At 34.1% G+C, this 24,499-nt stretch overlaps 2 protein-coding genes across 12 annotated transcripts in view; one reads left to right on the forward strand and one right to left on the reverse strand.

Annotated features, from left to right (window-relative positions):
* LOC141448166 (dystrophin, isoforms A/C/F/G/H-like) overlaps positions 1–24,499 on the forward strand; it is an 898,384-nt gene that overhangs the window by 529,222 nt on the left and 344,663 nt on the right. The gene's annotated exons all lie outside the window — the stretch shown is intronic.
* Positions 1,851–14,436, reverse strand: LOC141448263 (pyruvate dehydrogenase [acetyl-transferring]-phosphatase 2, mitochondrial-like). Of its 2 annotated transcripts, none has more exons than XM_074116536.1 (5): positions 14,237–14,436; positions 10,535–10,676; positions 7,009–7,648; positions 3,880–4,072; positions 1,851–2,402 (listed from the first exon to the last, which is right to left on the reverse strand). In XM_074116536.1, exons 1-5 carry the CDS (start codon positions 14,375–14,377, stop codon positions 2,100–2,102), a joined length of 1,419 nt encoding a protein of 472 aa, XP_073972637.1. In that variant the 5' UTR covers positions 14,378–14,436; the 3' UTR covers positions 1,851–2,099. The 2 variants fall into 2 exon arrangements, with proteins under 2 accessions (XP_073972637.1, XP_073972647.1); XM_074116546.1 differs by having other exon boundaries at positions 10,535–10,717; positions 14,237–14,435.

Raw genomic sequence — 24,499 nt, forward strand, 5'->3', positions numbered from 1 at the left:
AGTTATAATGTAATCATATTTATATGATTATACCATTGTAATAATATAATTATTATATTATATGATCATATTAACTTCTATAATGAGATTATTCTAGTGTAAGGGAGATGCAATAATTGAAATGTGGATGAGTCTGCAGTGTTGGATAAATAATGTTGGTTTTTACCCTTGTATCGCGCATGTTTTTATTCTATCTGACTGTTTAGGATCTTCATCTATCATCAGGGGTTGATTCATGTAGAGAATTTGATTTCTACCATATTTCTATTGTACATTACATAGCTCAATGGGATGTTCCTTCGTACCGTTCATATAACATTATTGAAATTATCATAACTACTCGAATGGCCATAAAATATGAAATCATCTATTGCAAACATAAACCGTATTAGCAAATCGCTATTTAAGCACAGCTTTTTTAGCTTTTCGCGTTCTCTTAGTTAGCTGAGCAAGACAAGGTGTAGTAAACATGAAGATTTTCAAATTTTGGGTTTTCTTAGGTCTATCATTAATTCCTAACGTATTTCGAAGAAGAAATTAGCCTAATCACACCATCTGTTAACACTAAACCTACCGACATTTATGCATAACTATTCCTACTGTGACCAGTCAAATGACCTGAATTTAAAATTACTTAAATTTCTTATTTTAGAATAAAGATAATAATTATTTAACAATGAAAAAACGTAGTTTCTTTTGTTTTAATTTAAATCTCGAGGCTTCTCAATTGCAAATTTCCCGCATACGTATTTTTTACAGTTTAGACAGCATATTTTAGTCCTATTGCCTTTGCAGTACCTTGACTATTTTCCGACCACTTGTTCGTGTACTAATATTTGTCATGGTTTTGCAGTGGTAATAAAAAGCTTTGCCTTGAAATTTCACTTCCGGTAGTTTTTTTTAAATGCAAAATCCATGCATTTATCCCGGGCCTAAGTCTAGGATATTGAAAACTATTTGTTGAGACCATCTCCGAGATTTTCCACGGTTATATTTCTTCCACGAGCTGTATACATTTCTGATAATTTCAGAGCGACAAACTCCCCAGGCGGAACTGAAGGTTCTCTGCTATCACGTTTTCCCAAATATGAAAAGCCCTTTATTACATCGAACGCTAGCCAAGATTTGATACCAAATTTGTCCGGTTTATTTGGCATCGTACATTTTTGGCCTCTTATGCACCACATGCAAACAATAATCCGATAAATGCATTATCAAATTGAGTTTTCGAGAGAATTCTGTTACAAAAAAATAAATAAATAAAATAAAATATTAAAATAAGTAAATAAAATGAAAATATTCAGCCGGTCAAATGAACGGTGGCGTTAGTTAAGACGGACTACATATTTTTCTCAAAAATCAAATATTTGGAAAAGACGTGAATATTAAAAAAACAATTGTATACATATTTTAGGAAAAGTCGTGAAATTTAATGGCGTTATGATAACGCTGTAATTAGAAAATTTAAACCAAATTTAAAAAACGGTGGTAGGTTTAGTGTTAAGTAAAGTGTGATTTACAGTTCGTACTTTTCTGCTACAAGAATATTCTTTTTCCTATTCCATTATTCATTAAAATTAAAATAACTTTTTGATTTCAGTCATTTGTGTTCGCGAAGTGTAGTGTAGTGGTGTGCCAGTATTATCATGTATTAACGACTCATGATGGATGAGAATTCGAAACCAGTGCGAAATAAATAAAATAATGCGTCCTCGACTGATAAAAAGGTTTAATATACGTATATTTTTTTTGTCAAACTAAGAAACTAGAGTTTCCTAATCGCGCAAGGAAGGTTTCTTCTACCTTTCATATAATATTTTAGAAATTAACATAAAGATAGAGACGGTCAATTTAGATAAAATAATGTAATAATGTATCGCAAAAAGTGAAGAAAAGAAATTATTGTTGATGCTGTGGTCTTCTTGAACAGCTTCCAGATAAGTGACATCATTCCCCTTTATCTCTTATTTCCTGTTCCAAATTTCACGCGTTGCTCTGTGTCCAAGTTAGAGAGAAGACAGCAATTGGCCTATCACACCTTTCGTATCCCTGATCTGCAATCATTTATCTGTATTTTTCTGATTTCGCTTATTTTTTTCTTATTTTTCATTATTCGCTTTTACGAAATCATTATCGAAGAAAATAACAGTGACCGTAATATCGTCCCTAATCAGGCGGACATGCTCTTGTGGAAATGACAATAGACGACCTACTCTATCGTCATCAGAGCCACCTAATGATGCACGAATTAGATGTGTAGCTGAATTTTTGTCTACCGGCACGGCTTCGGTTCTTGGTTTTGCTATGGTAGTTGGTGTCTGGAATAATTCTTTTATTTTGTGCAGTTTATACCATAATGCTGAAGATCTTCCGTCCATATGGTCTCCAACCAGCTGCACTACCTAAAACAAAAATTAAAATTAGCTTTCATTAAATGGTCATACAAGAAACTTAAACTGTCAAAACACTAAACAATATTTTGAGCGCAGATGTCAGGAATAAAAGCATAGTTTTCTGTAAACGACACTATACTTTTGGAGAACTCACTTGTCACTATCTCCAGCATCGCATTAACTGGTACAAAAAAGTATTTCTTATCATACCCAGTGGCTGACGCAGGAAATGAGGCCATGACTTCGAGCTTTCAAGACCAGTTTTATGCTGCATATACAATTTATGTCTTAGGGAAATTTGATCGAGATTTCTCAGATTTTATTTTAAAATTTACGTGAATAGGTTGAAACATGTAGTAGTTATTTTTTCATTTTAATAGATAAAGATGAAACCGAACTTGTTATTCATCTTAACGAAGCCAGTCTGAAAAAAATCAATTCTAATTTTTGAAGATACTGTACGAGGACATTTTCTGAAAATATTCAGACTATATTAGTGAGATCGTCTCAGGCGGAATATTTCCAACGCAAATTGCCCATTAACAAGTATTGCCATAAACAACAGCTATTTAATTATTATTTTATTCTATTATTTATTATATTAACCATATTTATTTTATTTTTTATTGTTATTTATTTAATTAATTCCGCCCTGTCCACACCTAATTTGGTAGTTGGACGTTAAGCCACGCTTGAAAAAAATTGGCGATTACTTTATTTACTTAATTGTTTTTAAGGGCGCACTGACTGCTCTGCTCATTAGCGCCTCCAGTCGTTTTCTCTAATCTCTTTACCGTTGCCGCTCGAGCTAGGACATCAAATGCATCGTTCTGGCTTCCAACATAACATCTTGTCCAGCAAGATAGTGTAGAGCCTTGTGAAAAGCTTGTATGAAGGCAATCTTGTGCAAACACTGTCATTAAAATTAATCAGTCATCAAATATAGGTACATTAAATTTTTTTCTTAAGTTGAAACTTTTAGAGCTGCTCACAGCATTACAAGAGATTAGTGTACCTTCTCCTAAAGCAGAGGACACAAAACGTTTTTGAACAGTGGGCCGGATAACTGACAAAATGACTAGCATGGGCCGCATAATCATTATGTACAATACTTGCAAGCCAAAACTAAAACTTGGAGAAAAAGATGAAAAACTAAGTTCAAAAAACAAGGACTACCAACAAACATTTATTTACTTTAAAAAAAGCAAATTCAAGTGGGCCTGTTAAACTGGCGTCGCGGGCCGTAGATTGGTGACCCCTGCTCAAGAGTGTATGGTGACCGCTAGCACAACACTAATGGGATCTCCCAGAGATTTTGGTGCAACAGCTATCAGACGTCAACCAAATCTCCTTCTTTTTTTCTTATTTATTTTTTGCACCCTCTCCACACACATTTTATTTTCCTTGCGATGATCAAATGATATTTGAGCATAGACATGCAAGGACCTTAAACTATAAAAAACAGTTCGAGGAATCGTGTACTCACCTGCTGCGGAGAAAGTACATCCCACAAACCATCAGTAGCAATGACTACAAACTTGTCACTTTCGGTTAACTTGTGATATGTAACGTCTGGAGAGGCTGTTAAATATGGCGGCGTATAGAGATCAGGTGGGATTACTGATCCACCAAATACTGGTACCGCTAACTTCTCCAGTTGTTCTTTTGTCCATTTGTATCTGAACAATGCAAAATTGAAAATTAAGGAATATAAGCTACAACAGCGTTTTTGTTAGTGAACAACAGAGGTCGGCAACGTTTTTAATGTAAAGAGTGAAATACTAAATTAAAAATTCATGGCGGGCGCCAACTATTTTTTGACCTAACAAATATATAAAAATAATATTCATATTTATAAAACATGTTCATTTATTAATTTTATAATTTATAAATTTAATTACAGAACAAGGTTATTATTAATCTTAAATAAATACAGAAGAATGTTTGTAAGTATATTAAAGATGGTGGCAAGAGCAATGACATATTTTTTATATAAAATTATTTTAATGGGATATTTGGGTTGCCATATCATCTGCAATTTTTTCATAATCGATCATATACGACGAATTACCCGCTCTTAAACAGTTATCTAAATGTGCATCCGTAAGCTGTGATCGATATTTAGATTTTAAATATGTCATATTTGAAATAAGGGCTTCACAATTATAGGTAGTTCCACAGTATGAAAATATTTTTAGAGCGCATTTTCTCAAAATAGGAAAACTTTCCTCAGTAACTAATTTCCAAATTGATTTATCAACATAATGTGATTTTAAAACAATATCATTTTGCAAATTAATTATTTCCATTTCTAAGTCCTGCATGTTAGTAACATCGAAATAATTTGAAATTTTGGAAATGGATTGACGAAAAATGGAATTACTGATTCTAACGGTAGAAAATCTTGAAATCTCGACGAAAATTCGATTATTAATGTATCAATGGTTTTTATGTACGATGTAGTGTCAAATTCATCAACACTCAAATTTAAATTAATTTTCAATTATTCGTTTGACATTTTGAAAGTGAGACAAGGAATTTTTCAACAAATGCGCTTTTAACAATTCCAACTTACATTTGAAAGAATTAACTGCGCTAATCATATCAGCAATATGGGAACTCTCTTTTTCTCACTCGGCATTGAAATAATAAGTACGTTTTCTTTTCGATAAGTCCATAATAGGGATGGCATAAACCTGTGACAAACTCTCTTGATCTATGCTCTCTTGTGTACTGACTACTACTGACATGATTGCTCAGTTCATTTCAGTTCAACGCGTAAGCGCGTCACCGTTGACGTACAGTAGATTCAAGGAATTTTAAAATTTACGTTTTGAATTTCTTGTCTAAATTAACAATAGTTTAAGGGCGCAGTGGCGCCCGCGGGCGCCGCGTTGCCGACCTCTGGTGTACAAGATGCCTCTAAAAGTATAAGTGCTCTTAAAGATTTACTTTAAATTTAAAAACACTAGAAAACTAAATAAACCCAACATTATCAAAAATTTGGAAGCATTTTCTTTTAAGATTTTGTTTGATCATTCTTTGGGACTCAAAATCTTTCATATTCCAGAGTTAATGGTCGTTGGGTTATATTAAAGAACAATGCAGATTTTAGGGCGAAGAAAAAAATATAAGAAAATTCCAAAATCCGGATTGTCTTAATCAGCAACTTGAATATTCCCTAGCGTTACAAAGTTTCGCTTATACTTAGTAAACGCTTAGTATTTGTTTAGGCAAAAAGAGTCCAGTTTTTCAAATAACATTATATCAAATCTCCTTGGTAGTGGTTCATTTTTTGAAGAAGCCAACTAAAGTGCCTCCGAAATTTCTGAATATGTATCATAGAATAATTTTATTGTGGATAATCAACATTCCAAGTGTTCTGGAAAGAAACCCTTGCAAAACATGGTCCAACCCTTTGAAATAAAGACTAACGAAGGGTCTCTTCACTCCAGAGAACGCTCCGGGAAATGCACAAAATGGAGAGAACCAGCGCTTCCTGAAGTGGCTTAGTTTTTACACTTCAAACTTTTTAAACCATAAGAGCTATGCAGTTACTCTCTCTTAACTTTGTTATGCCAGAGGCAGCATTACAAAGTTGCCTTAATTCTGAAACTAAACTAAAAATCAAGCAAATGACTATGAAAATTTAATGACATTTCAAAAATTTAAGAAATAGTTTTGTTACCACTATTTGATTAAATTAAATGTTATTCAAATGTCTGGAATTCGTAGAAAATTTATAAAGAGAATTTTGAGTGGCAGTAAATAAAGGTCGTGCTCGATTTCATCTCAGGCTTTTTTTACATTCTTTTTCTGAAAAATCCGAGTAGTCACAGGTAAGCAGGGCACGAAAAAAGTCGACAAAATGAAAGAACATAACAATATCTGCTTCTTACCTAAATTGTAAATTTTTTATTTACTTTTTTGCCGATCGCTACAATGGTTTTACCTATGATTTTATCACCGATCAGCGATATACTTTTACATTGAAAGCGCTTTACTTATCTTTCAAATAAATTTTGTTTTTTAGTAGATAATATGAGCAGATATTTTTTTAAAAGATAAAAAGAAATTCTTGCAAATATTTCTTGCTTAACAAACTTTTGTAGGAAATACAAACTTACTTATTTTTAAAGTATTTTAGTAACCACTTTTAAATAATAGCACTAGCTTAATCAATATGAATCGATATGAATGTTGGGCATTTGTTTATGGAAACGGTTGTCATATTCATTACCTATCCAAAATTCGTAGATATAGAAAAGTTAACAAAAATTGTTTAGTTAAATCAACATGATTTTTATTTATTTTATATATTATTCTATCTGTATAATTTGGCTAGTTTCTAATTTAAAAAATAATAATAAAATCCAATTCTGTAGCCATTAGAAATATAAAGAACAGACTTGCTGAGTCGGATTAAATCGGTATTACCTAGCACTCAATTTTCTAAAATGGTTTCTCTCAATAATATTTTAAATATTTGTGAAATGTCTAAAAATATTTTCTCTGCACTTAGAGAATCTTCTTAGAACTCAATTTTTAAATTTTAACGCGTGAAAAAATAAAGCTTAAAAATAAACGTACGAAAATATACGTAAAAGAACTTTACCTTACATCACCAAAAGCTCTCAACGGAATCAAAGTACCAAGTAACCTTCCATTTTTGATGACAGTATGCCTTTCATTCCTGGGATGGCTTGCAATTATTCTTTCAACTTCTTCCAAATTTTCGCAATTATGTTCGTTAGTCAACTGTTTGGTATACCATTCACCACTGGACTTTGTCTGTCCACCTAATATTGCCTGACAATCGCCAACTGAGGCCACATGCAAGTGCAACCCGTTCACATGCACAACACAAGCCACACTGCCAGTCATCCCCACCATTAGACAGCGTTGTCCACTTGTTTTGTCATCAGCCGCCTCTTCACTAATATCGTTGTCCATATGTTCAAATGCTATTTCCATCGCTCTTCTTACACTTAAATTTTGTAAATCACTTTGATCCATTAAATTGTTTACATATTCTTTAAATTTTTGGTCGTATAATGTCTTCAAATCTTGCAAAAATCCGTATCTATCGTTAAATGTTCTTAATAGTTGCACGTTTTCGTCATGCATAGCTGTTGCGTATTTTCTTAATTCTTCGTTTGGAAGTAAAGTGGCTGAAATGTACTTTAATAGTCTTTTTGCTAAAACTTGTGCACAAGATCTTCCGCCATGACCGTCGAAAACACCGAAAAATATATCTACAAACAAAATAATAACTTTTATTAAAAAAATTAGGTGGTGTGGGGAAATTTTCATTTTAAAGGGATTATGTATTCATTGCCCTTCTCTGCAATAACGCAATTCATGCCCATTTTGTGCCACTTTTTTGCGGTGAGAAACACTGAGAAATTAGCGAACTTTAACTTTTCTTTTTGCCAATTATCCTTTCTCATGACTTCAAAGATTTTGTTGCTTTTAATTCGTAAATCTGACTTCTTTATTTTGTATTCATTGGCCGTCCGTAAGTTTGTCAAACTAACTTTAAAAGTCGGGGATGCGAACGTTCTAATACTCTAAGATCGTGAAGTGAATATAGCAAAAATAAAGTTTAATTTTGTTTTTTATAAAGTATAGTAACCGCCTATTTTTTCTGGCGGGGCTTAACGTCCGACTACCAATTAGATGTCGTGGACGAGGACGGAAGCTCATACTTTAGTGTAAATAATTTTTCTTAACAAATAAAAAGTAGTCATACGCGGGATTCGAACTGGGGACTTCCCACTTTCAAAGCCACGCTCATGACCACTAGACCATCGCCGTTTTTTTAAAATTATTCATTGTAAGTTAGTTATTAGTGAAAACAGCATAAGTCATAAATAAATAAAACGCACAATAAAGAATATTACATTTTTAAAAGAGAGAAATGGGTTCCGATTGTGTCGGACAACCAAATTTAAAAAAAAAAATTGTTATTTTTAAATTAATGTAAACTGTAGTAGTCAGATCCAAACAGGGTTTCATTGCTAAACAAACGGTTTCTCAAATTTATTCAAGGATATTGTAAGTGATTTCCGGCCGCATTTCGGAAGTTAAAATAATAATCAGCACTCAACGCTAAGCGAGTAAAAATGATAAAGTCTATTGGAAGAGTTAAGAGTTGTTAGTTGAATAGGCTGAAGTCAGAGAGGATGTCTCCTGGTCGATTTAATGCCATAGTTAGAACGGCTTTATGCTAAATCTCGCCATCCTAAAGAATGGCTTGCGTGAAGCAGAAAAAATAACCTCACGAATTCCATTTTTGTATTTTAAATTTTATCTTAAAGCGATTTAAGGTTGCCAAATATAAGAAATAATATCGCTTTTTACATTGCGCTGAACCATTATAAGAATACGCTTGATTCATTTCGTTTGTAGACCTGAAACATAAGTTTTTGGTGATGCGTTAGAATTGGATTGAGATATGCCAAACCAAATATACAATCAATCACATCAGCTACCTCCGGATAGTCTATGTGTGTTGTTTGAATACTGAGTTTAAATATTTTTTTCTCGCGTTGTTACCCAAAATTTTAGCGTTGGTCAAAATAGGTAGAGATGCTAACGACCCCGAGAAAGTAACCATTAATATCTGATATAAAATGTTGCTCTAAGGGATGGGATTGTGCAGAGTGATTAGTGGTATCCAATCGGTGATTAGTTGCTGGCCCTTAGATTTAATCTTCCTAGAACCATCTTAAACGGAAGAACAAGGGACTCTGCTATCACTACTGTGATATCTCGATCTCCACGAAATCTATCCTTGAATCTAGGATAAGAATCCCCATAGTTCTTGCACTTGTGGTAACCATTTTGTGGCAAGACTAAGCATTTTGCATCTTCTAACAGTGTCTGCACACCCTCCTAATGTCAGTTTGGGCTTACCACACCGCCATTCTAAGTGAAGATGATTTTCAGTATCAACCCATATACTGTCTGCCTATTTACATGTTGACGCACTATTGTACCACCAAAGTACATCCACGACAATAAATTCATACATCCCTCTTAACCGAACCTGTCTTAGCTACAGGTACCTCTGCATCCGTTATTCCAGACCCTAAACTTAAACTAAGTACGTTAACACACGTTTCTCCTTCTTCTTCTATAAATCCCTTACAAAAGGTGTGAAGTCCTCAAAACCTAATTCTTGAAGTCTGCTGTGGCTCACTTACTAGTATGACACGTTTCACAGCATCCTCATCATCACAATAACATTGTGCATCACTCCTCAAGCCAGTGTTATTATATTACTCCTTTTTCAAAGGAAATTGTCATGTACCCTGAGCTCTTGTAGCTTATTCTCCATTGATGGACAGTACAATATAAGGAGAGCTCACTGATCGGAAATTGTGCACTGAAAAAGACTTTGTGCGCCAATAACCGCAGTGTTTGATGTGCCTTAATTACTCTCTCATTCATAAAGATATACCTTGATCTTATCCGTTAGAGCAATATTTGCTTTCACTTCCTAAAAAGGTAAGTGGACTGGTCTTTTCTGGGGAATTTGGGCATCCTTTTGGGCTACTAAGTAGCGAACATAATACCCAATAGCATCTAAAGTGACCTAGTGCTAAACAGTGAGACAAGGGTCTTTCTCAATGATGGCAGAATTGATTCCACTAAGAAAATTCTCTAGTTTTGGGCGCTTTGGTAGAAAAATGAAAGGAGAGTGATGTGAACGTTAGATTTATTGTTTTAAAAAAGTAGATCATATCTAAAAGTACAAAAGTGAAAATGCTTAATAGTACTAGTAGGTACTGGTTTCCACATTTTAAATGAGATTACAAAATGAATTTTTCGAGAAGAATGCAATGTACAATAGTTTGTCCTGCCAGTAATGTAAACTGTGTTTTTCATTTAGTTATTAAAGCTTAGAAGTTATAATTTCAAAATAATTTTATATAGATCCCTGACGATGACACTCTGGTGGTCGAAATGTTTCGAAATAGAAAAGAAACATGTCAAAGGAAAATCAAATTGGGGCTTAAAAGTTGTATCAAAATTTATTATTATAAAAATCATTGGTCTTAAAAGAAGAAGAATTCTGGAAAAGCCCGAATTCTCTGTAGTGAGTAGTTAAATATTACTTGTTCTCTTATTGTTACCATTTGTAAAAGTTGAAGACGCTTCGGCTCGTGCATCTTCCATTGGAGAATTCGCTGCCAGCTGATTTGTATCGTACGCTTTTATAGCACATTTCATTCCCATTTTCAAACTGAATTCTTCGCTTCTCAGTTTGTTAGTTATCTGTTATTCAGTAATCTCTTGTTATTGTTTAGGATTTGAAACTACAATATCCATTATTACAATTTTTTTTTTTAAATATTAATTTGAAAGAATTTAACTAATTAAAATATTTATTAATTACTCGAAATATTTCGATGATTTAGGAGTGAGTGGATTGATTGCTATTCTAGCAAAAATTATTCAATATTCCTACGGTAAATTTATTTAATTGTTATTTTTATGAGCAACCTCGTATTGCCGAACATCTTCTTTTAATTTGAGGCCTGACAAGTTAAGATCCTAATTATATTTTTATATTTTCTTTTTATCTTAAATTTGCTAGAAACCTAATATCATTGTCAATAGTACTGGGGCATAAAGTGGTAAATTTATTAGTAAAGGTAAATTTAAAGAAGTAAAGTTTGCATTCGTCGCAAAGTCTAAGAACGGGTATTTTAGTTTAATGTCCAACTAATAATCAGTTTTTATCATTTAAATGTTATCGATTTTTTCGATTGAACTATTAAAAAGAAATAAAGTAAATCAATCGGTTATTTATTCAAAAAGGGCTTAACGTCCACCTACTGAAAAATGTTGAACAACTTTTCCGAACGAATAAAAAGTAACTAGCTACATGAGGGGATTCGAACTGAGAATCTCTCAGTTACTAGTTACGCACTAACTAAATTCGCTCCCCTTAAATATATATTGTATATATACAAGTGTCCTTTTTTTCCTGACATGTATAATACAGAAAGATGATTGCAATTGTATACTGAAGCCAAGGTTAATTAAAAAAACTGCTAGCTCTTAATTGTAAAAATAAATAACATTCAATGGCAATGTTTTTGCGGAGCCAGTATGTGAAGGATTTACAGAGGCCATGTGATTACAATGATCCCTTTCTAGCCAGTGGTCTCCCTCATTAGCTCATTTCGGCATTTTGTGCACATGCGCCTAAGCTTTTATTGTTGACATAATTAGATCGATTTTGTAACAATGCTAAACCTACACTATTTTAAGTGGCCGAACTTTGAATTTTGTTTTACAAATTTTTTTTGTATAAATGCTCAATGTTCTGATCATACTTAAAAGTTAGGTTCTTTGATGGAAAACTACGAGGGTCGTTTGAAAAGTCCGTGCAAAAATAAAAACTACTTAATTTTTTGGGGTAAACCTTTTTTATTTTTCAACATAGTCTCCTTTTAGGCTTATACACTTCGTCCAACGCTGCTCTAGTTTGTTGATCTCTTCCGAATAATAGGATTTGTCCAAGTCAGAAAAATAGCCATTCGTTTCTGCAATCACCTCCTCGTTTGAATAAAATCTTTTTCCCGCCAGCCATTTCTTCATATTGGGGAACAAATAGTAGTCCGAGGGAGCCAATCTGGAGAATAGGGGGGATGTGAAACGAGTTGGAACCCTATTTCCATTAATTTTGCGACCACAACTGCTGAGGTGTGAGCTGGTGCGTTGTCGTGATGGAAAAGGACTTTTTTGTGGGCAAATCGTGGGCGTTTTTCTTGCAGCTCGGTTTTCAAACGGTCCAATAACGATGAATAATATGCACCTGTAATAGTTTTACCCTTTTCCAGATAGTCGATGAGGATTATTCCTTGCGAATCCCAAAAGACAGTCGCCATAATCTTTCCGGCCGAAGAAACGGTCTTCGCCTTTTTTGGCGCAGATTCCCCCTTGGTAACCCATTGTTTAGATTGTTCTTTGGTCTCAGGAGTGTAGTGATGTATCCATGTTTCATCCACAGTGACGAAACGACGCTTAAAGTCCTGCGGATTCTTCTGGAACAGCATCAAACCGTCCTTGCAACACTTCACACGGCAATCGCGGCACTCATCTTGCGGATAGCTTTGTCATGTCCAAATGTTGATGCAAAATATTATGTACCCGTTCATTCGAGATGCCCACAGCACTAGCAATCTCACGCACCTTCACTCTTCTGTCATCCATCACCATATCATGGATTTTATCAATGATTTCTGGAGTAGTAACCTGAACAGGGCGTCCAGAACGTTCAGCGTCACTTGTTCCCATATGGCCACTCCGAAAATTTTGAAACCACTTATAAACTGTTCTAATCGAAGGTGCAGAGTCACCATAATGTTTATCAAGCTTCTCTTTAGTCTCCTGAGGCGTTTCGCCTTTCATAAAGTAGTGTTTAATTAACACACGAAATTCTTTTTCGTCCATTTTTTGAAAATCACTCGACTTCCTCGATTCAAACGAATGCCAAACACAAAGTAATAGACCGATCTGGCTGAAACTTGGTGTGTGTTCTTCCAAGAGATGCTACTAACTAAACATAACCTCGATACACGACAGTGGTGTTATCTCTCTGACTTTGCACGGACTTTTCAAACGACCCTCGTATATAGTTACTTTCTTGACACCAGCTTAGCTTGGTGGAACCGTTATATGCTTGAATTATTATTATTATTTTCATCCTATTTTTATTATTTTGTAGTAGCGTTAAAAATTCAGCATCACAAATAAAACTGAATTCAGATTTGGTTTGCTTCTTATAGCCCATTTGCTTAAAAATTCAGAATTTAGTTGGTGGAAAATAAAAAAAGTTTAATCGATTCCATCCAGATTTTTGCTTGAATTGGATTGATGTGATCTATTTGGCAACTGTTTGTAGATTAGTAGTCTGATCAAAATTTATATTTCTGAGAATTTGTTTGGAAAATTAGAAATGATTTAAAAAAGAGAAATTTCTCTTGAGGCAGCATCATTGAAGTTAAACTGGATAGGGCAAAGTAGATTGCTAGTTGGAAAGGATGATAGTTTCTCAGTAAAGTTTGTAAAATCTGAAATGGTCTTTCTGGAAATTGAAGCTAGATCTAAAAGAAACGAGAAATCCAGCAATTTAATGAAGAATATCTAATCCAACATTTATGCCTAACGGTTGTGAAGATTAGAGAACAATTTTCGAGAAAGTCGCAGATTTCGAGTTCCAACTTTCTGTAATTTCTATTTTTCTTGCTTTACTGTTAACATTCATATATTCATATCTCTCCATGCGAAAATACATGTTTAGTTTATTTAGGGAAACTCAAACTGTGTATGAGTATTTCCTGTGAAATAATCTATTTCGAAAGATTGATACGACTACAATATTTAGGCAAGTCAAAAGAATTTTTTAAGTTTTTCAACGTTACGCTTTTTCGGGCACTTGATCAACCCTTACAGAGCAGTCAGTTTAAATATCAATTTGTTTTTACTAAGAGGTAATATTAGCTTATTCCGAGGTATATTCTTTTTAATAAATATATATTTTAACCAATACTTTTGAATATAAAAATAGAATCGAAATGCTAAGTAGTTCCGAAACATCCGAAAACTTGGATAAATCCAAATGTGATTATCACACAGACAAATACGAGTATACTCTAAAAACGCAAAATGAACTAAATTAGAATTAAATTAAATTTCTAATTGTTATTTGTTTTAAGTTAATAGTTTATTTTAGTTTGTTTATCGCTACAAAAAGAGACATAATGGTGGCAGAATTAAACTAAGTTTAATAACAAAAAAACCCGAGTTATCAAACAATTCCCTACCTCTTCAGAAGTCATCTTGGGTGTATTGAAACTGGGTGTAACAACATTCTTTAAATATCTTGGCCAAATTAGACCACAAATTAGAGACCGTATTTTTGCTATTTTTCGCCGACGATTCACTACATTAATTATACTTGCCATTAGACAAGAACAATATATAATATTTTATAATTTTCTTATTTACAAAAATGAAAAACATATGTTTACTATCTACGACAGATGTAATTATTTATATGATTTCGCTTTTAAAGATGTTTTCATTTCTGATTGTAATTATACGAGTATATACTAGCTTTAGCAATTTTTTTTTAATAAATCTTAGAAAAATGAAAAATTCCTTTAGTTTTGTGACTCATGTGACTCATGTGACTCGGAAATTTATCAAAACATTTAATCCTTCCTTTATAGTGCAACATACCTAGTTAACCCTATGAATTCAGTAACCTTTTAGTTTATGTCCTGAATTGCTGCAGCACTTCCTTTAAAAAAAATGTTATATGACGCACTTGAAGAAAATGTTTACTTAATCCCTCGTCAAGGAACCCACTGGCTTTGGTCATGTGGGTAAACCTAATCTTGATGATTGGCAATAACTTCGTATTTCCAGACGAATTTTGAAGTAAAAGTGAAGATTTAATGTGAGATCGAATAAAAGTCATTGGAGAGGTTTTCCAAAAATTATAGAAAAAGGAAAAAATATATTTAAGATCGCGTTTCTAAAAACCACCTTTACCGGAAATGAATCTCATAAGATAAACTCAATTTAGAGAATGCGACATGATTGCGACACTTCTGCTTTAGGAAGGAAGAGGAAGTAACAAGCTGTGAATATAACCCTATGTTCTAGTTGCGATTTGAGATCAAGAATCTAAATTGCTGTTAAGTATATTACGATCTAGATAGCAGTAAGAAAAGCTTTCAGAGCACGCGCTCGAATTTTCCGGGCTCATCTATTTTTCCCATTTCGGCATAGATTTCCTTATTTCAGGCTTGGCGTGCTTGGAATATGTGCTAGTATTGAGCTGGTTGCGGTGGTGGGGGATTGCTCTAGAGCTGGAAGGACGTGTCGACGACGTTACTCTCCGTTCTTACTTCGACCCCTACTCTAGCCATCTCCATACTTGGTCCGCGAGCTGAATTTAAAATGGTCCACCAAGTATAAATAACTCCATTCTTGTCAGCCTATATCCACCAATGGACTCCTTCTACGCGCTCCGCCTTTTAAAACACCATTCCAGTATGTGATAACCCATCATTGGATATCGAAAGAAAATTTGAATATGTTTTTCTGTCAATGGTTTCATGACCCTACATTAAACTGTTGTAAATATTTCATTTACACTTTTTCCATTTTCTCTGTGAAAAATCGCTCTTAATGAGATTAGTTTATGTTAGGTAAATTTGAAGAGGCTGAAATACGTTCTTTTAGTGTAAGTGTATTCGAAAGTGCTTAGTAAGAGCATTCTAAGAACAACTAAAGAAATACTTTTCACAACAAACGAACACAAAGTACAGTTCTTGCTCTTGTGGTAGGCTCTAGTAGGTTTGGTACAAACAAAACTTTGCAAAGTAATGACAGCTACTCAAGTTACTATCTACTCATTGAACCTTGATTAATTCAAGGTGTACTAAGTTAAGTCACAGTATGAAATTCACTAAAAAAAAATGGTGATAACACATACGATTTTTTCAAATTTCGATGCCAAAGCATTAATTATTAACATTGTCTAGATTACAAAACAATTTACTTAAATGTTACTTTACCCCCATCGGTCCTCAGGATGCTCTAAAAAGAATTAGATAAAAAATAAAAAGACAAATTACATGGTTCTAAATTCAAATTATCATTATTCGAATAAAAGTTATTTATCTAACAAATAAGTGATGAACATACAAAGTTTTTATACCATTGTTGGAAGCATTTTCGGAGATATCTCAGAAAAGTGAAAGCTCCATTGTAATTTAGTAAAATGGTCCTTCCGTGTTTGCTATTTTCTACAAACTTAAATTTTAGCTACAATTTTAACTCTCATTTATCATTAAGTATGACACAGATCCAAACTTTATTTTCAAACGCGTTTTTCTTAAAAAAGAGATGTTGAAAAATAAAAATTTTAGAGCATTCAGCCATAATATAAGAATTATTGTAAAGAAATCCAAAATTTGATATGGCACAATACTTTTCTGACTTAGAAACACAACGTATACAAGCGCATCAATCAAATAAAATTGTAAGGGATGATATCTTTTGATTTTTGTTTAGCTTTAATGCTTCTACGTAACAGAAATAGAAAGATGTTTCTAACGTTCAAAGGATTTCCGTTAATGCAGTAAAATCTGATGCTTTTGGGTACGTTGGATTTCTTTTCTTTGAACACAAGAGGACAATTAGGGGACAACTGAGTTGCTAAGGTCATAACCGGGAACGCTACATTTACCAAATGGATTTTTCACTTTTTTGAGATTTTTACGAAAATTCTTCCCAAGATTGTTTCCAAACTTCGTATTAAACAAATGTAGATCAATCATTTTTATTGAATAATTTTTCTTAAAAAAATCATTTTGGGGAATCCTGAGGACTGATGATGCTGCGTCTTAAGAGTTATGCGCAGTTTAATTGTCTGGTTAAAGTCTTTAACGACAGAAGTCCTGTGAGTTTCGTTTTAAAGCTTGTATAAGCTTCTCTGAAGCAGTTAATTCCTGATTTCCAAGTGATTACCACACCTCTAGTTTTAGAATGACATTTAGTGCTCTTTGTCATGAAGTCTGCTACGCCTGCGCATTACTGTAGTCTGGCACTGCTTTCAGTATGCGAGCTCTAGTAGTGCACCAGTTTGGGTTGACACCATGAACATCAAATACAGTTCCTATTTATTTAAGTCCTCTCTGCCTTTTAGAACTAATGACATTACATTATCTGCATCAATTACCACTCCTCCAATTTACGTAGCGAGTTTACTTTGTTACGACACATGCCCGGCCAATTTCAAATACAGTCTATAATGTTATTTTAACGAAGAACATCCTTCGTTTATCAATTACCCAAAGATAATTGCCATCTACTATATAATAATAAACATTACTAAATTTTGCCAACAACTCTACGGGTATCTCAGAGAATTAAGTTACTATATTTCCGAATAATCCTTTGTAGCTTAAAGCGGTAATCACATTGACCTGTCGTCCATTCTTTAGCAAGCAGCCCTTTAAGGACTAGTGTTATCATAATAGTACTTTGTTGCCGATAATGCAGTTATATCTTGTAGAATAGGGCAAATGCAGAAAACAAGCGCTTACTTGTAATTTCATCCGATGGAGTAAATGAACCTGTCGTTGTGTCCAAATCCTTAGGGGTGCTTCAGATATCCGTAATTGGATCATGTTAAGCAAGTTTCTTGAAAGGGATCATTTCTCTCTAGCAGACTTCCCCACTTCTTTTCTGAAGACTCTTCCTTCACCGAACAATCACATTTTTAACAATAGAGTTTTTAATAAGAAGATCTTTAGTGTCATTACCACAGTTTTTGTAGCGCCGAAACTAAAATAAAAATAATTGATTCGGTCTGTGAAAGATGTAGTGGATCTAGATTCTGGACATATCAATTTACCGAGTCTTGGAGAGCGATAAAATGACCGCCGGCCAATGAGGAAAGCAATTAAATTTTTCAAATTTCTCTGATGGATCACTTCTATAGCCATTCTCAACGTAGTTGTTAATCTCCAAACTCAAACCAATTTTATTGGGAAAGCTTTGTTAAAGTCCTCCGATTTCATCTTTTTTGCTGGGAGTGTTCCGTAAAGATACGGAATTACTGAATCTAGAATTTTTAAAGCTTGTATAAACTTCTCTGTAGCAGATTCTATACGATTCTATACTAGAAACTCGCCCAGACGTACGTACGTTATTGAACTGTGGGGTTCAACGAAACGCACCACTCTTCAACGAAGAATTCAATCTCTCTAGTCTAAAATTCTCCGCTCTATCGTTAACGCTCCATTTTACGTTTCAAATCTAACTATCTACAAAGACCTGGAGATTCCGTTTGTAGGTTAGGATGCACGAACTCGCTTTAAAAGTTTTCATCAGAACCTGCACTCTCATTACAATCCTCTTGTCCGCCATTTATCATCTCATCACCTTCCAGATCATCCTTCTAGACGATTAAAACGTCAGTGGCCTTGCGATTTTCTCTCTTTTGAAGAAAGTAGCTAATCCTAGAGGCGACTTAGGGAGTGTTATCACTGGGTAACTTCTCCCCTCAATTAGTGAGTTTGTAGTGGTGTCAGTTATTGTCATTGTTACTTATAGTGTATCTAGCGCTGGTGTAACTTGAATAAATTTAAAAAAATAAAAATAATCCCTAGATCGAAATTTCGGCAAAATAATAAACATAATGACTAAAAGTGGCATTATTCCATCTTCCTCCTAGATTAATGAGTCAGTCACCCAGAAACAATGAACAATACTCATGATAGGGAAGTTAACTCTGCCAGAAGTTCAACAGTAAGAAAAAGATGATGTCGGCTACACAATGGGATCGTTATTATCCGTACTATTGACACCACTGTGTAAATGTTTTAGCGGTCCTTCCATTATGTGCTATATGGGATGTAAATATGAGTGCCGTCCATCCCAGGGCACAGTACTGTTCACATACATTATTTATTGCTGTTGCTTGCTTTCTACCAGACAGTATTCATCTATGTGGCAGAGTGTCCCATATAAAGTTTGGGTTGCTTTTTTAAATTTCTCTAACTACTGGTGAGGATTTGGGCTTATCTAAGTTCTAGAGTCTAGACTGTAGGGAGAGCGTAAAAGGCGAATGCGATATGGCCAATCAATCAACTTGAATATTTATTACAATACCTTCTTCGTTTCCTTAAATTAGTAAATCCTTCGATTCCCCTAATTAAGATTTCAAATAAAAGAACTATCACGGACCGGACAGATCCTTAGTTAGGCCCATATAACTTACCAATTCCTCTAACACTGGATTGTAGATGGCGACCCATTCATCAATGGACCTGATCGCGTTACAGCAAACTTCACTTCCTTTTCATCCTTTATCATAATCCTTTAACTTTCCTCTTCATCCATTCCAGACCAACCCCGTCGTCGATTAAGGCAACAGTGGCCACTCCATCTCTTATATTAACAGTGAAATAGTGTAGAGTCAGCGTAGTGTTCACTGAATTAGAGTGGACTTCCTCTGCTGGGTGGTTTCTGCTTCATCACCATTTATGTCATATTACTTGTCGCTAGAAAAACAGAAGTTGTAAATTTTTGAAATACGATTAGTTGTTACTTAATGTTACTTTATAAGTATTATTTTCTTGATCTAATTTAATATAGGCGAGAGAGGGCACATTTGAACAGAATTTACATTTTCTGTTACAGAGTGCACAGAATCGAATTATTGAACCTTTCAAGTCTTCTTAAAAGATCTATATCAATAAACAACTGATACTTTACGTACATATCTATATTTTTTTAATTTAAAAATGTTGTGTCAAATGTTAATATCTGCCCCACTGGTGGGGTAGCTTTGAACACAATACAAAATAGTAAGAAATGATATTACTTTACTCTGAATCTACCTTCTATCAGTTATTTCTCTCACTACTACATTACTTTCTCTTTTAAACCACTGAAATCTAGTTCAAAAATCAAGAATGACCCAGTTCAGGATGTTGTACCCGAAGTGATGGATTTAGAAAGTTTGAACGAAATATTCGTTTTTTTGCGCTTCTTTTAATGTGGGTTCGGACCACTTTCCCCTTCTCTGCGATTAAACAAAATTATAGTCATAAACTTGAGGGTCGGTAGGGCACATTTAATATAAGAAAATATAATATCAAACACTTTTGGCAAGCAAATAGATTTTTGTAAATACTAGATTTAAGAATACGAATTCCAAATGTTAATATGGGCTAACAATTCTTACTCCTTGTCCACTACAATCTTCACAATAAACTTCCAAAGCTGCAACAAAAATTTTACTTCCACCTTACAAAATATAACATTTCTCAATTCTGACTTTACAAACAATGAAAACGAAGGGAAACTCTGCCAATTATACAACATATGGAGAAAATTACCAATCATAAATGTTTTAAATATTTGGCAGGAAATTAAAAGTGTTCAAATGTGCCCCCTCTCCCCTATTTGTAAATTTTTTATATCGCTTAAAAAAAAGAAAAAGAAAAAAAAGATGGTATAATTCATTAGATAAAACCACGTGTATTAGGGGTTAACATGGCAAGGGCCAGGGCAGAGATTAATGTCCATTAACAGCCCGGTGTATATAAATGCTTTATAATTTGAGTCCATAAATTTCGTTTTTTAATTGTCCACTCTTGATGGAATTACCTCCACCATCTGTCCTCTGTTAAGAAGGGAAATCAAGTAAATTTATAGCTTTTTATTTTTATGTGTCTGTACACTACAATCTGTATTGTTATTTGTTTGTGAAAAATTCTTTTATGAATATGCTTAATGGCAAGTTCCGGTTTATTTTTGTTTGTCATTTTGTTTGGATGTTGCATAAACCTTTTCATTAATCCATTAGCTTACTAAAAGTACAACGCGCTGTGAATTTCGTGGTTTAACAGAGATTTCTTAAGACTTCCAGGGTGATTTCCTGACTTAGTTTGTAGTTACCTACCTACTGTTTATTATTTTAAATTTCCTACCTCTTGCGCGAAAATAATACTGCTTGAGTTTGTTGTGGAAGCTCGAAAAATTTCTTACTCATATTTACCACCTCATTCTGATGTCATATCTCTTTTAACAATACTACTGCTTTATCTACTCTCTATCTACTCTATCTACTATGTAACTTTTGCCCTGTGGAAAATGGAATTCCTCAGGTTAGTATTCTTGGACATTCTCTTCATTTTTTGCATATATCTTAGATCTTCCAATAAAAACCGGATACATCAACCTTCACCTATGCAGACGATATACCTATTCCTCTCTCTACTCATTCTGCCACAGAGTAATCAACGCGCATCTTTCTGCAACACCTAAATTTTCAAGAACACAGTAAATATACTTAATATGTAATATTTCAGACTAGAACTTGTACTCACTACTGGCACACGACATTTATCTCCTGTTTATTGTAATCAGATTGCATTTAAAGTCAACAAAAAACTAAAGAAACGCTTTTACTTGATACCTTGACTACTATACACTAACAAACTAACTAAACGATATGTTTAGCGTAGTTCAGGATCCGCCCAGCTTTAAATCCAGCCGTTTGTAACGAGAGGATACTGCTTATAAACCGGCAGTGCATTGAAAAATGCCCCGGCGCCACTGACCTACAGATTGAAGCGTTTTAAGTTAAAAAAAAAAAATCTTACACTCGTCTAACTAACACAGAGCAACAGATGAGAGTAAGTAAGCAATTATTTTGGAGTTGCAACGCTAGGTGATTAATTTGTGTGGCAGATCTGTGTGGTTCTCTAGAGTTAAATTCTTCCCCTTCCCCCCAAAAATTAACATTATTTGTAATTTACAATACGATCAGTAAATTATTAAAGTGTTGCGTTAAGTCGTGGCTGTCGACAGAAGAGAAACTATCAACGGTGAATCTCTCGCTGGCATTCCGATTGACCCTATTCTTGGAGAAGGACTTAGTTGTAAATTTCAAATAAATATCTCGCAGCCGTCCATTTTTACTTTTCTCAAACCTCTGCAAGATTAAATATAATTTCGTGCAAATTTTTATCTTAGAACTTGATACAAACCATATTTTGCGATCTTAACAGTCCGAAAAAGTGGTTTTCAACAATGGCAGGTAAAATGCTGAAGTCATCAAAACTCAGTGAAACTTGAAGTCGCAAAAAGAACCTTAATTTAAGCCTGATACTTTGGGAAAAGTCGGGCAGACCCTTCACCCAAAAACGTCATTTGAGTATATTCTTCAGATTTTAACTAAGAGTCGCAGGAGTTGTGAAGTGAGGAGTCTATAGAAAATTTGTTGTCCAGAAGTGTAACGGGTTATTTATTCTTATTTTTGTGATTTTTTTTTTCCACCCCGTTAACTACTCAAAGTGTTTCTTTGAAGTTGGTTGACATACTGACCACTCTACGTGAATGTAGACCAATTAATGTAAGCCAACTATCTAGTAAACATTCTACGTGTGGAAAAAAAGCTGTTGATTTAGAATAAGGAGAATTTTCGTATAGAAGGCAGATACTAACTTCAGAACTTTTCAACTTCAACTTCAGTTAGGAGAAGGCAAATATTTAGAAAAGTAATTTACCAAAAACCAGGGCGTTGGCACATATACAGAAGCCATTAACAAGTGTCATTATAAAGGTAATCATGTTGGTGTTTCCACCCCATGACAGACTGGTTAATGGAAAACAATACAGACAAACCAGCAATGAACTGGAATCCCCTCTATCACAACTTTTCACTTACATTCAAATATATTCTTACTTTTATACAGTACTATGTGGCCTTTTGCCCTGTTTTGACCCCTGGGAGGAGGTTAAAAATTCTTTTTCATTGAGTCAGAATAAAAATATTTATTAGTATAAGGTAAACTACTCTCTCGCTTTTTTATCTCGGCGAAAAGACTCCAGTCAGCCAAGCTGGCCTTAGATTTCTACTTCCTAGGAGCCTTTTGCTGCTCAATTTCCCGAAGTTCTGTGTTGTTTAACGGCCCAGACAACCGGTAATGCTTTGGACTCCTGTAACTTCAGGTATTGACGCATCTCAATCAAAATAAAAATCCGATGTGACTGTCAATGATTACAATTTATTTGAAAAACTCTCTTTTAACTTTGACTTTGCTGAATGTATATTAGTTGATGAAGCAGGCCTGCCATAAATTAAGACAGATGGGTGAGTGCCCGACATTAGGCAGCACCCGGGAAGAATGGTTTTCAATTTTAGAATTCAATTTACACCCTTCTCAGTTCCCTGTGAGGTGGAGAAGTTTCAATGTAATCAACAAGAACTCAAAATTAAATGCTATTCATTGTAAAGCGTTGGGACAAAATCTTTCAAAACTTAAAATTCTGTTTTGAAAAATCACATTTCCGATTAATAGATTTTCCTAAAATTTGGAAATCCAGCGAAAATCGTAATATAACTTGGTATTAACATATGTAGCTCTCAGGCAGTAAATTGTCCTGAGCAGTACTGTACTGAAGGAAAACTTAAAAATCCTTTTTAGATTTCCCTTCCAAAAAAATTCCTTGGAAAAGACTGAAATAAAATTTGTATCTTGGAGGTGATAATAGTGAAAAACTTAGAAATTTCATTATCGCTCTTCCCGTTTACAGATTTTATAAAAAAAATATTAGAAACGACGGGAATACTAGATTAGGTTTGATTTATGGCGATTTTTATTTAATGAAATATTCTGATTACATTCTCTCGGATCTCACCAATGTTTGCGTTTAGGGAACCTCAAAATATTTATTTTCTATGAAAAGTTATGTTTCATAAACTTGCTACGACTGCAATTTTTCCTCGTGGCTGAAGTAATAGAAAGTTGTATATATAATGTGTTTGTTTATAACCAAGATTTAAGAAATAACAACTAGATTGTAAAAGAGAAGCGACACTCAAAGCTATTACTTTACTTCTTCACTAGCTTGTCACAGTTATACCCTAACTTGCCCGTTTTCATACATAGGATTTTCCTTTGCTTATAAGGGTAATTGACGGGTTAAAACAGGGCGATGCAGTATCCCAGTGCTGAATAATGTGTATGTAGAGAAAGATTTGGAATAGTGAGACTGAAATTTGGGAGTAAGAAGATGAAGGCGGAAGTCTACTATTTGTATAGTCTCCAATACGTATATTCACGACCTGCTTGGAAGTGCTAAGACCCGTAAACTTTTAGATGAACATCAGCAATGCAGCTTTGCAAAAGATAATAAGAAATGTTTATGTAAAATTTTGTATATTAGAAAAGCTACAAACACATGATTATCAACTGAATTTAAATACCTGCGCACTCCCAGGGTATCCTACAAAGGATAAGGAAAACAGGAAAAGAAGGAGCTACAAAACTCACTTTTGAAGCTCAAAGTACGAGTAGTTAGTCTTGATTTAAAAATTAAGTACCATGCCTGATAAAAGTTTTACTCCGTTATATCTGTGAGATTTGAGTGCTCACGCAGGGAAGAAGAATCGGAGAAGAATATCTAGTAGCGAATTGCGAGATTTCCTGTTTGGAGCACATACCTAGAAGCACAGCAAGGGAAAGAGCCTATGAAGGAGTACAATATCTGTG

The sequence above is a fragment of the Rhodnius prolixus genome, unplaced genomic scaffold (genome assembly GCF_049639745.1).
Source record: "Rhodnius prolixus isolate KJV_2025 unplaced genomic scaffold, Rpr scaffold_1, whole genome shotgun sequence".
Taxonomy (NCBI): Eukaryota; Metazoa; Arthropoda; class Insecta; order Hemiptera; family Reduviidae; genus Rhodnius; species Rhodnius prolixus.